This window comes from Styela clava, chromosome 15, assembly GCF_964204865.1.
Source record: "Styela clava chromosome 15, kaStyClav1.hap1.2, whole genome shotgun sequence".
Lineage (NCBI taxonomy): Eukaryota > Metazoa > Chordata > Ascidiacea > Stolidobranchia > Styelidae > Styela > Styela clava.
The window spans coordinates 12,177,977-12,194,360 of record NC_135264.1 but is presented as its reverse complement, the minus strand read 5'-3'; the positions used below and the strand labels follow the sequence as shown (position 1 = coordinate 12,194,360).

The 16,384-nt window shown below is 36.0% G+C and overlaps 1 protein-coding gene across 1 annotated transcript; it reads left to right on the top strand.

Annotated features, from left to right (window-relative positions):
- The first annotated feature begins 2,275 nt into the window (after positions 1 to 2,275).
- LOC120334016 (DDB1- and CUL4-associated factor 8-like) lies at positions 2,276 to 14,671 on the top strand. The gene is made up of 12 exons (XM_039401456.2): positions 2,276 to 2,571; positions 3,565 to 3,852; positions 5,696 to 6,299; positions 7,552 to 7,615; positions 7,702 to 7,910; positions 8,154 to 8,323; positions 9,386 to 9,597; positions 10,483 to 10,600; positions 10,981 to 11,104; positions 11,525 to 11,680; positions 12,287 to 12,390; positions 13,242 to 14,671. Exons 1-12 carry the CDS (start codon positions 2,309 to 2,311, stop codon positions 13,372 to 13,374), a joined length of 2,445 nt encoding a protein of 814 aa, XP_039257390.2. The 5' UTR covers positions 2,276 to 2,308; the 3' UTR covers positions 13,375 to 14,671.
- Positions 14,672 to 16,384: the final 1,713 nt, after the last annotated feature.

The following is a 16,384-nucleotide window of genomic DNA, read 5'->3' as shown; positions in this document are numbered from 1 at the left end:
AATGTAGGAATGTAGGCCTATGTAGTAAAATCAGAAAATGTGAAGTTACAAAATCACAGCTAAGGGGTCGTTGTTTTTCGAGGCGTCCCGATTTGAAGTCTCAAAAATATGATAACCCTAGCTATATTAAATAAATGTTTACTTATCCTTTCAAACTGATACAACGAGTTGCGTGCGCGGGTTTTTGTGTCAATATAACGTCGTATTTTGAACATTGGAAAATTCACTAATATTCGATTGATATATTTCTACATAATCACCATGTCATATTAGAAATGACAATGTAAAAATTTGGCAGCGAACATAGCCAAATTAGTTGAGCTAGTTTGACGGTTTGACTGATAAATAGTTGAAAAATATAAGTATAAGTTTATTTCGACTCCATAATCAGCATCCTGTTTCTACTCGCCGGGGATGGGGGCGAGCATCGCTCAGAGTACCGCGAACATGATTCCTTCATGCAAAAATATTTTCAACATTTTTAAAACATTCTGGATCTGATTAAAACGCTAAATATATCGGTCTACATTTAGCTAATACAAATACAGATATCGGAAAAATTGCCGATACCGGTCCACCTCAGCCAGTTGCCGACAAATCTTTTTTTCGAGGTCATTACTCTTATCTACGTTTAATTATTATTCCTTGTCGCAGTACGTTTTTCTTGAGCATTCAATTACCTCTATGGCGATGAATTTATTTGTGGCCAGTTTTCATACGGTGTTCGATTTATGATTGTACTGCGTTAAAGCAAAAGTTGGATAAGGTTACCGTATATTTTGCAATGACTCTAAAAGCGTAGTGACCGTATTCGTTATTCCTAACGGTTAGCACAGTAGCACGATGGGCCACGCCACTAAGCCAATGTGCTGACTTGTCATTATTCCTGTGTTCATAACCGTGCTGAACTGTAGATGCCTTATATCTGTATATCGCATGTAATGGGGTCTGGTTCGCTTTCGGAAAAAATGGCCATCAACAGTCTGACAGTCAGATATTCAAGTTAATTTTTCCAGTTCGCCAGTGACTGAGTGAGAAAAATATATGTGGACCTTCGCCATCGTAGGATGAAGGGTGGTTAACGTAGGTACCGTACTGTGCCATAAATACCGTACTGGTCCATTACAATAACTTCTATTGCTGTATTATCAAGTCCATGCAACGGAAGCAGTTGATTCATGTACCTAATTTACTACAGGAGTGGTGACTCCTCTACGGCCAATGGGCCGGGGCCACGGCCCATCTAATTGGGCCACATGGGCCGTGGCCCATCAAGCTATGGGCCGCGGCCCCATCAGGAAAAATTCAATTATCTTACCAAAATTTTCAATTTTTACAAAATTGTCAATATTCGAACCAAAAAAATATACTCCTGTAGATGTGTACCAGGTTAGGGTTAGCCCCAAAAAAATTCAGATTTTTTACATTCTAGTTCTATTATGAGTTCGAGGACTGTCTGTGTTAGCCAAGTGCATGGTCCCTTTACACAACTTGATGGGCAGCGGCCCATAGCCTGATGGGCCGAGGCGGCGAGGCCCAATTCAATGGGCCGTGGCCCCGGCCCATGGGCCGCAGAGGAGTCACCACTCCCACTCCTAATTGATGAGCTATTCTTATATTGAGTCGTTTTATCAACTTTCCTTTCCCGCAGGATAAATAGCAAAATCTTATCCTGCATATTCAGATATTCCTAATTCTGAAAGAACTTTTTATGCTTTTATTGTAGTTTTCATTATTTCCCCTACGGACTTATATCTCCAGATCTCGGGTCTAGTATAGTTTGGTACCACAAGTACTTCCAGTGAGCATAGCATAACGAATTTTGCATATGTTATTCCTAACCCCCACCTGACTATGCCATCCAAAAATTATGTTACTACGACATCATCATCACGTCATAGGGCTTGTCGAAGTATAATCACGATCGCCCGAAATGCATCTGCGCTGCTGATAACGAACTTGCTAACGCCGGCGATCTCTCTCCTATCGGGGTCGATGTGACGAAAAAACAAGAGAAATAGCCTGCTCTATTTCGGACGATCGTCTGCGCGTTTTGGACGACGTTTCGCATACTTTGGTGGGCCTTATTACGCCACTGTGACGTCGAAATGACGTTATTTTTCGGTGACGTAGTCAAGTAAAAATAGTTGAGCCAGGCCAACTAGAAGTACATGTGGTACTAAACTATACCAGACCCCAGATCTCTGTATGCAGTGATTACTGTGTGATGCAAACCTACCATACTGGCAGTTAATCTTGATAAAAAAATCTTTAACCTTCATCTTATCAGAAACATATTTTTAAAATCATGGAGGGTAATATAGATAAACCACCTGATGAAGCTATTCAAACCGAAGAAGACAATCAAGACGCCAAATCTGCAGATGATATAAACTGCTCAAAAAGAGGTGAAGCTTCTGCAAAACAAGATATCAACTCCAACACAATTTGCGATAATGCAGAAGCGCATCCGGATAATGGGGACGATACAGAAATGAATGTAATGCACACCGATAATTCTCAATTGGATATTACTGATGAAAAAGACTCTGAAATGACTGAACAAGGAAAGTATGTAGTCTGGATTTTTTTTATGTTAAAGTTTTGGGGTCTGTGACTAAAAACATTTTTGATGCATAACTCTGTGATTTACATATTTTCCCCCTTTTGGGGGGAGAAAAGATGATAAGACGACTTAATCATATCTGCATATGGTAAACCATAGCCTCCTGTCTGGTTACCAGTCAATGTCGGTATGTGGTTAGTTAGCCAGTTATTTGTTTTTGTAAGCATGGCTTGATGGTGAAAGAAATCGTAACTTATCAGTGATCATGATCTACTCTACGGCGGTAAGGAGTCCAGCTATCCTATTGCACATAACTATCAATTCTTTCTGTACACATACTAACAAACAAAATAATTTAATAAAATAAGAGTTCAATCAGTTTGCGCATCATGATATGTTGCTCCTGTTGCGTTCTGTAGGCTTTCAGATTTTAACAATGGAATGTAGTCTTCAACATAGCAGCTGAAGAAAGAGTTTGAAATGACCTACCAACTGTTATCCGATAATTTCATTGATCTAAAAATTACTGTTGTTTAGAATGGATGTTTCTGTGGTTGTAATGATTTCATTTGTTTCATGACTATGTTACCTACTTCTCCGTATTAGAAATAAATATTTAGGTTTGCATGTCTTTTTAGTGCCTCAGAAATCAGAATCCCGTGTGACCTCCATTATCATTCTAGGAAACAAATGTGAATTTACTTTGAACGAGTGAACATCTGTTATATATTAAAAGCATTTGACTTAATTAACTAAGACAGTAAGATGAGATGCCATTGCCCATGCCCACCATCTAACCAAGGGTGTAATATATTTGGTACGCAATGTTTTAACGGAAAGATTTTGGTAATTTCAAGAAAAAGCATACGATTAAAATTTTTGAGACCTTATTCCCCCTAGACTGGTATAGTAGTATTAGTATCTTCAGATCAATGATGATTGCATCGTTTCATAATGTCATTTGCAAGTGTCTAATATTTTTGTTTTGGCTAATTCAGAAAAAATGGTGTTGAGCATGAAGATGCTGATAGAAGTATAGACGTGGAAGGAGTATGTGATCACGAATCAAATCTTGAAAAGAGAGATGAAAGCACCAATGTTGGAAATATATCAGCAGATCTGGGAATTCATTTAAGAGAAAATTCAAAAACTTTGTCAGAGCAAGTTAATTCAATGTGTACTGACTCTGGGACGAGTACTCAGATTGAAAAAGATGAACATGAAAAACCAAGCGATGTCAAAATTACGAAAATTGCTAAAATGAAGCGAAAGAAGAGAAGTTATAGGTAGAAAATTAATTATTTTTTCCTTTCTCGTCAATTCGTAAAATTGACTGGAGAATTTATTGAACACATAGTGTTTTGCTAAAATGTTGTTATTGTGTGTCTTGTTAGGATTATTGTGGTTGTTGCTTTTTTCCGTCTATTGGATTAGTTTATTTAAATTTTTAGTACTTGAGAATGAAAGAAGTCTCCAGGAAGCTATTTTAAAATTTTTCTCTTGATGACTACAGGGCCCGATATTTCATGCCATATTTTGCTGTTTTATTCTGATTGATCTGATTTAACATTTGCATTGCTCTCATGTTACAGTGGGATGAGATTTACAAAATTAGTTTGTAATTTTATCATACTGTAGTCCAGGCCTGCACAACATACGGCCCGCGGGCTGCATGCGGCCCGCTAGATACTTCTGTGCGGCCCGCGGGTGATTTAGAAACACGCCACTTCTCGGGTCTAACAATCAAAGACGGCATTGTTATGCAAGCGCGCCGCTACTCCGATCATATTCGAAATCGTGAGATCAATGTTTTACACTAGTTTCAATAAATATCGAACTTTGTGTGAAATTGGTGTGCCCTTCGCAACCCTTAAAATTCGTCGCTCGACCTCTCGCCCCCCAGTTTGCGAAACCCTGATTTAGATATATCAGTATTCAGACTGAATCATGCTCAAAACAATATCTCACACCCATTAGTGCATATTAGCCACATATTAATAACCCCATCATTTTTTTCTAGCAGTTTATGAAACTGAAGTTTCGTTTTTGATTCAAATTTAGAACTTAAAAAACAATTCCTTCATTTATGAATGGTGCAGAAATTCTCGCACAAAAGATATTGCTATGTGGCGGTGTGGCTCAACGGGCTAAGCGTTAGGAATACGCTCGCCACCGCACCTCTAACTACTCTGCGTGGGTTCGCAGGTTCGAATCCCATGCGGGGATGGTTATGTGCGAGAGGATTGCTGGACTCCTCGCCGTGGTTGGGTGGCTTAGGAATACGCTCGCCACCGCACCTCTAACTACTCTGCGTGGGTTCGCAGGTTCGAATCCCATGCGGGGATGGTTATGTGCGAGAGGATTGCTGGACTCCTCGCCGTCGTTGGGTGGCTTCCTCCACCACCAAGTCCGTGCTTCCGAAAACAAACAATACAGTAAATCTAATCCCATACCCGACTTGGAATGGTAACCGGACGAGAGGCCGTGGTTCGCCATATGGATAAGCCGTCTTATCGGCTTTCCTCTCCCCCGGGATAAATATGTAAATCCTATCCTATTGTAAAATTTCAAATAAATTGGAGCAGATTTTGTAGAAAAATGTAATTTAACAGTCAAAAAAGTACAACAGATGAAGATCTATTGCTACTAAACGGATTGTTTGTCTAGCCTACAATGTAAATATCCAATAATGGTAGATATGACTAAATAAATTGTCATACATATATTTGGGACGATTTTACAAAACTGAACCTGAGTAAAATATTTTCAAGCTCCCCAGTAATGAAAGTGTTTCATTAAATTTAACTGTTTCACAATATTATTTTGATTTGTAGTTCATCTTGTGAAATACGTATGTGGCAAAGTTTGCGGCCCGCCGGGCCTTCGGATTTATGCTTGCGGCCCTCGTGGTAATTTGAGTTGTGCAGGCCTGCTGTAGTCGTTTAGAGTAGACCGTTGTACTTTGCTGTACTTTTCCATCTCCGACCCATATTAACTTTTAAGCAAATTTCAATGCTCCTGAGTTCTGTGAGTTCTTTCTGAGTGAATTTAGAAAACGCTATGATTATCAGATTTCTCTCTTTTTAAATGAATGCTAAATCTCTACAATAACATTTTTTTTTATTTCAGGAAACAAAAGCAAAAAGATAGAAATACAGACACAGGAGATGAAAATGTTGTTGAAACTGGTGAAAATAAAATGGCTGTAGATGGAGAAAATTCACAATCAAAAACAGAACAAGACTTGGATGTAGAAGGACTTGAGAACTGTAAAATCAGTGAAAAGGCATCGTCAAGCAAACAATCACCCTGTAGTAGTAGCAAGTTAAAACGCTCAAAATGTAAATCCCAACAATCATCTGCGGAACATAAAAAACGAAAAAAAGCCTTAAAGTTATCACCGGATAAGAAACCCAAAGAAACAAATCCCGGCACTTCTGAAGAGACTAAAAACGAACAGGACAATGAAAATGACGAAGCGCCGGAATCGGAAGATGATGACAAATCATCTTCTTCAGATAAAACGGAAAGCTCTTGGTCAAGTTCAACTTCATCAGAGTCATCAAACCATACTTCTGACGACGAGCATGAAAATAAAACCGAGACTGTTTTAACAGATGATGAAGTATGGCTTGAAAAACATACTGGGGTTTTATCATTACCAAGGTGGAAGGCAGTACAACAGATACGGAAACGAGAGCTGGGATGCTTTAATCAAGCTTGGCAACAAAGGGTAAGCTCCAATTTTTTTTTGATTTTCTGTATTCAGGTGGAAATCCTGGAAGGCTTTTCTTAGGAAATCACATATATATGTATGAAGCTAGTAGCTTTGAAAGTGGTGCCATATTCATAATTATCGTATATACTCACATATAAGCCAACCCCCTAAAAACCGCGGTACTCCAAGATGACGGACACTGGAATGAGCATGTGTATTAGGTTAGGGTTAAACCATAATTTCAGGTACAAATACTACGGTAATAGAATAAAATAAGGAAAATTGGAATAAATTTATGGCCTAACCCTAACTTGGTACACATACTACGTTCCGGTGTCCGCCATCTTGGCGCACATACTACGGGAGCGCCAAATCGGCGCTATACTGATGATGTTATAAAAATTTGCATATAAGCCGACCCTAAAAATTGTAACACGCTGTATGAGTTGTAACTGTTGCAATTAAGTTAGCATACAAGCATAGTGTCATTTCGTTTGAGTGCGACCTAAGTTATGCGCGCATAATCCGACCCCTTAGTTTGGCAACCATTTTTTTTAAGTTTTGAACTCGGCTTATATGCGGGGTTATACAGTGGGCTATCCTATTTTTATCATTTCGCTGGTTATGAAGAGAACAGAATTCACCACATGGGGAGAATCTCATTTAAAATGATAGTTTTACCAAGCTTTTGTTGCTAGATCATAGACTACCTTTGTTAAATATGGGGCTGTACTTTATGCAACTAGGCTCTGAAAAAAGCTTTTCTTAACAACAAATTTTGTATCAGCCTAAGATTGATACTTTACAGCAGTGTTTCTCAGCCTATTGGTCGAGACCCAGAATTAGGCCACTTGAAAATTTTCCTGTGTCGATTGTTGCTGCTTATATTTTCTAGAAAAGTTTTATTTTTTTTATATTTGTGTAAGTGTTGCTCAATGGTAAATGTCTATATGGCAAGTATCACAGTGTAAAAACTTGGCATCTGCCGTTATTAGTCAGGCAGTTAATTTTGTGACCATTTAAGACATAGCCATACATACCGCCTAGTATTTGAGCATATCCTTAGGTCGCGAGATTTTGAAATTCTTTTTTTTTTAAATTTGGGTCGGTTGAAAAAAGGTTGGGATTTGGGACCTCTTTTTACAGTTATAGTCTATGTTCACCTTTGACCCCCCAAGTATTCTGTTAAATTGTAATCCGTACATACCTCTTGCTTGACATGGAATAATTTCTGTTATTGGAATTAATATAAGGTTATAATATCTAGGTTTGTGGTTCAACAGCAATGGTTAGAAGATTGGAACAGCAGATTACTTTAGATGCTCATAAAGGTTTGTAGAAATGTTAAACATCGTTTCAGTTCAGTTTCTTTGTTGAAAATATGAAATTATTTTAAATTCATCTTATTACTATTAAGGTTGTGTAAATGCTCTACATTTCAATCAAACTGGAACTCTTCTTGCTTCTGGTAGTGATGATTTGGATATTCATATATGGGATTGGTCTTCTACATCTCAAGAGCCTTTCATATCCTACAATTCGGGACATAGAAGCAACGTATTTCAAGCCAAATTTATGCCAAATTCAAGCGATTTGACTGTTGTCAGTGCTGCAAGAGATGGCCAGGTTTGTCTGTTATATATGATACCTCCTAGTTTTCAATCAGGGGTGGGCAAATTACCGTCTGCGGGTCAGATGGCTTATGTTTTCGCAATGTTTTAGCTTGCACCAGAAGGTTATGCATAACATAATAATCTTCCATGCTCGACCTCGTTGGACAGCTATCAAAAAGAGAGAAATGGATTTAAATTGTTTCGAAGGCGTCACTGCGACAATCTCAAACATCTTATATTTTGTGCATGGTAACAGGTCAGAGTTGGCTACCTATCTTCAACGGGATCATGCAGGGACACAAAAAAATTGTCACAACATCGTGGATCTGCACACAAGTTGGCGCTAGATAGCACTGGATGTAAATCTACATTTTTATCTTGCGGAGAAGATAGTGTGGTAATGGGGTATGACCTTCGTGAAACCAAGTAGGTCTTTTATTTGTAACTTGTAACTTTTTTTGATTTTTTGACAAATATTGATTAATGATAGTATTCATACTAATAAAACATTTTATTAGACATTATTATTAGAAACAGATTATTACATTTTTTTATTATCTGTTTATAACTTTGAGGATTGCACTATGGCCTAGCTAAGTTCTAAATTAGTTTAATGGAATGACTGTACTGCTCCATTGTCTTCTCTGTCTGTTTCCATTTCATGTTTGTTACTTATCGATTTTAATCGGTAAGTAGGTTGATAGGTATTTGTCTGTCTGTCTGTTAGATGCACACGATATCTCACAAAAGCGAGATTGAATCTGCTCCGGATTTTGCATGTGCGTTCATCATTTCTCGGACCAGAAGCCCATTGATTTTGGGCGAATTATGTCGTATAATTGGGGAGTTAATAATTAGTGATGGGACACAGGGTGTCACTATGGAGTAAGAGCGCTGTTTTGGGGGATCCCCTAACTTTCGATCGATAAGTCTTCGGTCTCTGACCGATATTCTCATTTTTTATGTTATCATATTTTAGTACATTATGTTACGAATGATTAGGTCCTCGAGTGCGTGCTGAAGGAGATCTGAAAATTTTGATAAATAATATTTTCCTTTTAGTTCATTTTCAATTTTTGATGCATAATAAGACGATTCGGAAGATTTTGAGTAAAATTGATAATTACAGCAGAGCTCAGTTTAGAGCCTTTTTTTAATATTTTATCAATTCATCAGTGATGTAATACTTGGAGAATATCTTTTTGCACATGAAGTGGAGCAATAGATCATTTTTTTCTTTTTGTTGTAGAAAAAATCGCTTTTCTCTTGAACTACAGCACCAACAGCTTTGAAATTTTCAGTAGTTAAAGATTGTTGTTGTTGCTAGAACCAGAAGACTTTTACTTTTGTTTACTTTGATAACTTACGTGGAATTTGTTTTTTACTTTAAATATCTTTTTGATGATGTCATCAGAATCAGTTCTGTTCAACACTTGTTTAAAAATGTTCAACGATATAGCCTGACCGAAGTAAATTTTGCTTTAATAGGGCATCAAAGAAATTAGTATCAGTGAAACAAGGAGACGATAAAATACCATTGTATTCTATCGACACAAGTCCCCATCAACCACAACAATTTGCAGTGAGTGGTCGAGACCAGTGGGCCAGGGTTTACGACAGACGAATGCTAGATCCTGAAGCGCCAGAAACTGTAGTTAAGTATTGCCCCCACCATTTGGAAAACGCTACTGACACTAAGGGTAAGTTATTAACAATCAACAGTGATCCTTCGATAGTCGCACATAATTCAATTGGTGATTTGACAATCGATTTGTTCAAGTTCTGAAACTTTTTTTGCCATGAGAAATAATAGGGATTATTTTAATGCAATCTTACGCATTCCAAAATACCCGAAATATTAATCAAACATGTGCCCAAACAACACTAATTGCCGTCGCTCCCTGCACAACAATAGGCTTTCGAATGCCATTTTCATATACCTATCTCTCCATAGTTGTTCTTTTCTCCCTCCCTTTATCACTACTTTTCTTTGGAGCCATGATCAACGGCAAAAAAGCCAAGAATAGCTCTAAATCACAAAAAATTCTCAACGCATGTTATCCCACTAATGTTCTGACTTGGAATGATGCTTGTTGAATGCTCGAGAAGCAGCCTAGATGCATGGTTCAGGTAAGTTCTTGTGGCGTCATCTCACTCGACCGCGTGCTAGGCTCGCTCTGAATTTCGAGTACTGCCGCATATTTGACTCAAATTTATTAGTTGACTATTAAATTGTTTGGGTTTCTAGTTGTTTGACTACCAAGGTATCATTGTAAATGTAACTACATTTATCAAATATAAACCAGCATAGATAGATGATATGGACAATGCCAGTGAGGTCGGAACCCAAATCAAAATTTCCAATGTAAACTATGAAAGTTGACTAAACATTCTCAAAAAAGATTGTATACGACAATGTTTTTATGGTCAGAATTTGATTTTCCCAAATCCATAATGTCTTTCAATTTGGTGTTTTTTTCTTTTTCGATAAAGGTCTAAGCAATTCAGTTCTATAGCTACAGTCTTCAAATTTTATATGTTCATTTGCTTAAAATGAGTTTCAAATAAAAAAATTATTGTTTCAGCTAATATAACCTGCCTCGTGTATAACTATGACGGTTCAGAATTATTGTGTAGTTACAATGATGAAGATATTTATCTTTTTGACACAAACCATTCGACGGGATGCGAATTTACCAGAAAGTAAGTTTATAGTCATTACGAATATACAAAAGATTTTAATAATTCATAAATTGTAGTTAATTGTTTATTTTTGGATTTTTTTTTTTTAGAAATTATAATCACTCAAATGACTATATTTTGCATGAAACAGAAAATTCATAGAAAAATATCCAATTTATCATCAAAGTTTTTAATAAAAATTTGTTTTCAAAATAGCACTTTTACAAATATTTCTAACCCGATTTCATTTGTGGTGTCTGTATATTATATGTCCCAAAGTATGTTCTAAAATTTGATTCAACGATTTGGTTTTTCTATTATAAAAAAGATCAAATGACATGATTTTTTTAGAAAAAAGAATCAGATTTATAACTTTTGTTGGAATACTTTATTTACTAAAGGTATAAGGGGCATAGAAACAACGCCACAGTAAAAGGAGTCAACTTCTATGGCCCTAAATCCGAATTCGTTGTGTCTGGAAGTGATTGTGGAAATATTTTTCTCTGGGACAAAGAATCCTCAAAAGTAAAATCTTTTAGCTTGTTTTAGTAAAGGACAATTTTTATATGCTTATCACGCATATTGCTCAGAACAAGGCCCTGTGGAAGCAGACACTGAAATTTCATAATACTGAGAAAATTAAAAAAAAAAAATTGGCAATACCTTCAATAGACTGCTTGCAAATTATCGTACAAAAGATCAATCTTGACTCCATTTCGGTGATGGTGTATATCAGTACTGGTTTAAAATCTTTTTAAATTTGATTGATATTTTAACATAAGTTAGTGTCACGAAAGATTTTACTGTGACCCCATTGAGCTCTTTTGCAACCGATCGCGGGGTGGCGACCCCCTAGTTTGGCGAGTCTGGTCCATTCTTTCACTTCGCCGGAGTCTTCTTTTTGCGTGTTGACTTGTGTATCAGGATTCAAATTTCTTGTTTCAGGTCGTCCAGTTCATGCAAGGTGATGATGGAGGAGTGGTCAATGTATTAGAACCTCATCCAAATTTACCTATACTTGCAACGAGTGGTTTAGATAAAAATATCAAAATATGGAGTCCTATGGGTGATGGAAGTTTCAATGATGAAAAATTGAAAAAGGTAGGATTCCTTTTCAGAACATATTCTCAAATTCTTGTACTTTGATTGTTTATTTAGCCTGATTCGTTATAATCACTCAGAGCAGCAGTTTCCAAACTTTTGGTTCATTTAGCGCCAAATTATCGGAAAAAAACTCTTGGCGTACTTACACGAAAAAACGCACACACGGTGCACCGTTTGGGAACCGCTGACTTAGAGTAATAAAGAAGAGTTTGAGTTGCAGTTGAAGTTTAAAAAATTGTTTGAACTGTTTGCAGCAAATTATTAGTGGTGATAAATACACTTAAATGTAGGAAGTTCTGGTTATAAAGTAGCTCTTAAATTAAGAAAAATAGAATAGGCTTGGTGCATGGATGACCTTGAAAAACAGAACATGAAATTACTCACCTAGGCTCTGTTTTTCTGAAGGTTCACCCTTCATTCGGGGTTGAATAGTATTGAAATGTGGATACTCCCGGAGTATGTGCACCAAGATGTCGCACAACCTGAACCCTAACCTTGTACACAACTAGAGTTCAGGTTGTGTGCCATCTTGGTGCGCATACTTCAGGAGGTGCGAAATGTGATAGTCATGTAATACTTAAATTTGTCATCACAATATCACAGCTGATGCTTTCTAATCGACAAGAAAGACACGATGAAAGTAACGAAGGTCATGTGATCGACAGCCATTTATTATGGTTTTTAATGAGGTCTCTAAGGAACGCGAGGTAACATGTTTTGCACAGACTGATTACGAATAGCAAGGATCCTAGGTCATCAATTCACAACCCTTGTATTGTATCAAAGTATAAAAAAATTTAAAGTGTCGCTTATCCAACCTCTTTTTATTTCTTCTTATCGATATATGCCGGTAAATAAAAAATGAATCCTGTCAGTTAGATATCTGATGTTTAGTTATATCGCTTATATTTTATTGTATATCGTATTTTCAAACTTATGTCACACCATAGCCATGTGTGTGGTACAATTTATAAATTCGAATCATTCTCCTGACTTTGATAAAACCTAATTTTGACCAAAAAAGACAATGCAAATAATGTTATTTAATTATCTGTATGAAATGTCTACTTCACCTAACGCTGTTTCAAGATTCAGTCGGAAATTTTGAATTCACATAGATTGTTTGATATTATGCGAGTTCAAAAATACAACTCCGGCTTGCGGACATGAAATTCTGACTTCCGACTCCCGGAAGCTTAAAAATGTGTTGGTGGACTTTGTGAATATGACTCCGACTCTATGTCAATGAAAACTTAACAGACTCCACAAACCTAGTTCAATATACAAGATCCCTTGATGCTAAAACTACCTAATCTACCTAAAATTGTGGAGAAAATACTGGTTGAAGAGTTGCAAGCGATAACTTTGCCCTCGGCAGTTTCTGCAGACAGAAATTCAACACTGATGGAGAAGCAGTCATGTGCTGTATTGAAAACCACTGTTTAAAAGTCATAATATATTTTTTTGCGAATTTGTGAAATATCATTTAATAACAGAAGATCAAATCAGGATCAGTACAACAAATTTTTTGTGTAACAAAAATTCTTTTGCTTCTTAGGGGGAGGAGACATAATAGGAGGGATGGTGAGGAAGATGACGATTCATCTGATTCTTCTTATAACGATTCATCTGAAGATTCTGATAGAGAATCTCGCAGTGACAGGAGGAGAATGGATTGTTTAACTTCATAATTTTCGATTTTCTTCTATTTTTTTCACTGTTCTTTTCTGTTGCTTCTTCTTTTCGCGTCTTCCAGTATTTTCAAATCATGTTCTACTTTTATAAACTTCAAACAGCACGAAAAGACAATTTCGTACCATGTATATTTGTGCAACATTCAAGTTCATTCAGATAGATACGTACTGGATTACACATTTCTCCAATGGTATATCTCCAGATTACAAAAAAAGTTCTGAATTTTAGTCATTCATTGATACGAATTTGATTCCATTAACATAGCATACATTCTACATAGTATCACAAAAACTGGGATTTTTTGTACGAAAACATTGAATGTAAATATCAGTCTAGCTGAGAGATGAAATTATATATTTATTATTATAAATAAGTTCAAATATCCATAAAAATGGCAACTTTCATTGTAGCACATTTCTAGACCAGTCCTCAACCAAGTATTTCGTGGCACTCTAGTGTGCCGACTGGTACAGTCTCAAGAGTTCCGCTCCACCTAAAAGTTTGAAAACTATTATTCTAGATAGTGCTGTATTCTTTATTTTTTTTTTTTTAGAATTTGTGATTTGTATTTCTCATAGAAAGCAGGTAATATGTCCCAAAATTTTGATTATGTCATGAATGCACCTCTGTAAAACTATACCGATATAATGTGTTATTTTACTGCATTGTATCAGTTCAATTCTACAAAGATAAAATTCTACTTTCTTTTGCTTCTTTGCCAATTCTTTTTTTTGTTGTAAAAATTTCTTGCTAACATATTATGATTCACTAATTACTTGATGCTTTGCGTCTTGCGAGTATTGAATATTTGATAAAATGTATAACGTTTAGTATTATACTTTTGAAATAATATCACATTGTAAGAACTTTTAAAGTAAATTGGAAACGATAGAGCCAAATCAAAAAGTTTGTTGTGGTAATATTCAAATTTTGATGTTTCACTTGACCAGAGACTAATTTGAAGATTGTTTGCACTAAAAAATATATGATTTGCCGCCGACAAATCTTGACTCATTTTGTCATAAGTGATTAAACGAAATTAAATTGCTGATGATTTGCAATGGTACCGGTATCTTTTGCTTATGTCCAACTGACCAGTCTTATTAGCATTTCTGTAAGGACTGTTGATTATTGATGGCAAGTGGAATCCATTCTGATAGATGTAAATATCCACTCTTCTATTTTTGCTTACTGTGAAGTATTTCTCATCTTATGTTTATCGTGTTTTGATAAACAGCTCGCCTTTATTTCTTATTATGTAAAATCGTTCAAATGCATATTTGAGTTCCTTGATTTGCGTTTTCATTGTGAAAATTTGAGGGTAGGCTGGATGTTTAAAATCCTCGTTCGATTTTCATCACCTAAAATGTATCCTTCGCCTGCTACAAGAAACGTTTTAAGCTGCGTATTTATTGCTCTTTGACGGTTGCAGTCCAATTCATAGTTCGGGGTTATTATTACCAGAAATAACTAATCTCTTACAGTTACCGAAAGCATGTGCGCAATTTGTTTATTCCAAAACTATCTTCAGGCGGTTTTTTTTAATAATAAAATTCTGCTTGAATTGATTGCAGACAAACTTCAATCAAGATCAAAACATTTGTATCATTGATTTTGAAATCATTTCCTGAAACGGATTGATAATAAAGCACAGTATTTAAATAATACATTGCTATTTATTCATATCGGGTGGCCGTTAGATCATAATTGAGAAATTTGAGTTTTTTTACTGAAACAAACTAACGTACATCAATAGAAAATATTCAACGAAGAGCTAATGACGGGGTCGGTATTACAGGTTCTCTCGCGTGTATTGGGGTGGTTACTACTAGTCGCTGCACTTTTGCTAAAGGAAGCCGAAAGATACACCGCACGTAAGTAAAGGTGCAGACAGATTTTTCAAACTAACAAGGCTCAATTCAGCCTTAGAAACATTACCGAACAGAAAAATTGAAATAACCCTGCAAGTGTGAAAAGGTCGATACGCGCGGGATTGCGGTTCACTAGTACACAAGGGTGGGATATACCGTTTTCCCTACTATTATCATGCCTATACACCCTAGTGTTTTTTGAAAACAGGCGAGACGTTGGCTCAATTATTGGGGAATTCATAATGTGATATCGCTCAACTGGAACTTTTTGGCTAACTGTGTAAAACTTTGGCCAACTGCAAACAAAGCTATCAACACGCCAACCAAGAACCAACTATCAAATTGCAATGTATCATAGTGCAAGAATGCTGTTATCAAAATGTCAAAAGTACAAGTTAGGAAAAGGTCTACGTTTTAAACTATTGTCTTTATTATTTACAGATTCTGCTCCACTCGGAATATGGGGAGGACTAAGAAAAACATGACCACAAAATGTCTACAACCATATTTTATGGCTTTATCAATATTCATAGTGATATGAAAAATATCCATTCCAATTAAAATATATATTATTTATTGAAAAAGGTGTACTATATTAATCAGTGATATACGAGAAATCGGTGGTTACAGAAAAGGAAGAAAATCAGGAAGGCAAACAACATCTTGGATAAGGTTTAAAACGTAGAGAATATAAGATGAAAGTTTTTGCCAAAAAGAAGTGGTAGGCTACTTGTTGACTCACCTAAAATTATTGAATCAATTTACACACACGCACACACAACCATAGGGCTATAATAAAGTTAGAAAAAAGAGCTTTAGATAAATTTTCTAGTAAACAAACAAAAATAAATAAGTAGGAAATAAATTAGAATAAAAATAGGAATTGTAATTAGAAATAAAAATTGTTTGCTACGCCATTTTGATAATTTTATAGAAATTCCCAAATTAAGTACAGATTATGTAAACAAGAGTGAACAGTATATAATATGAAGAAAAAAAGATTTCGCCAAGCTGATTATAGTTATCGTTCATATTCTGTAAAATAGTGGATTTTTTAATACAATTACCTACATACATACATATTGTGATTTTTTAACTCACAAAAACAGGTGTCTTGATTTTTTATTAAAGATGG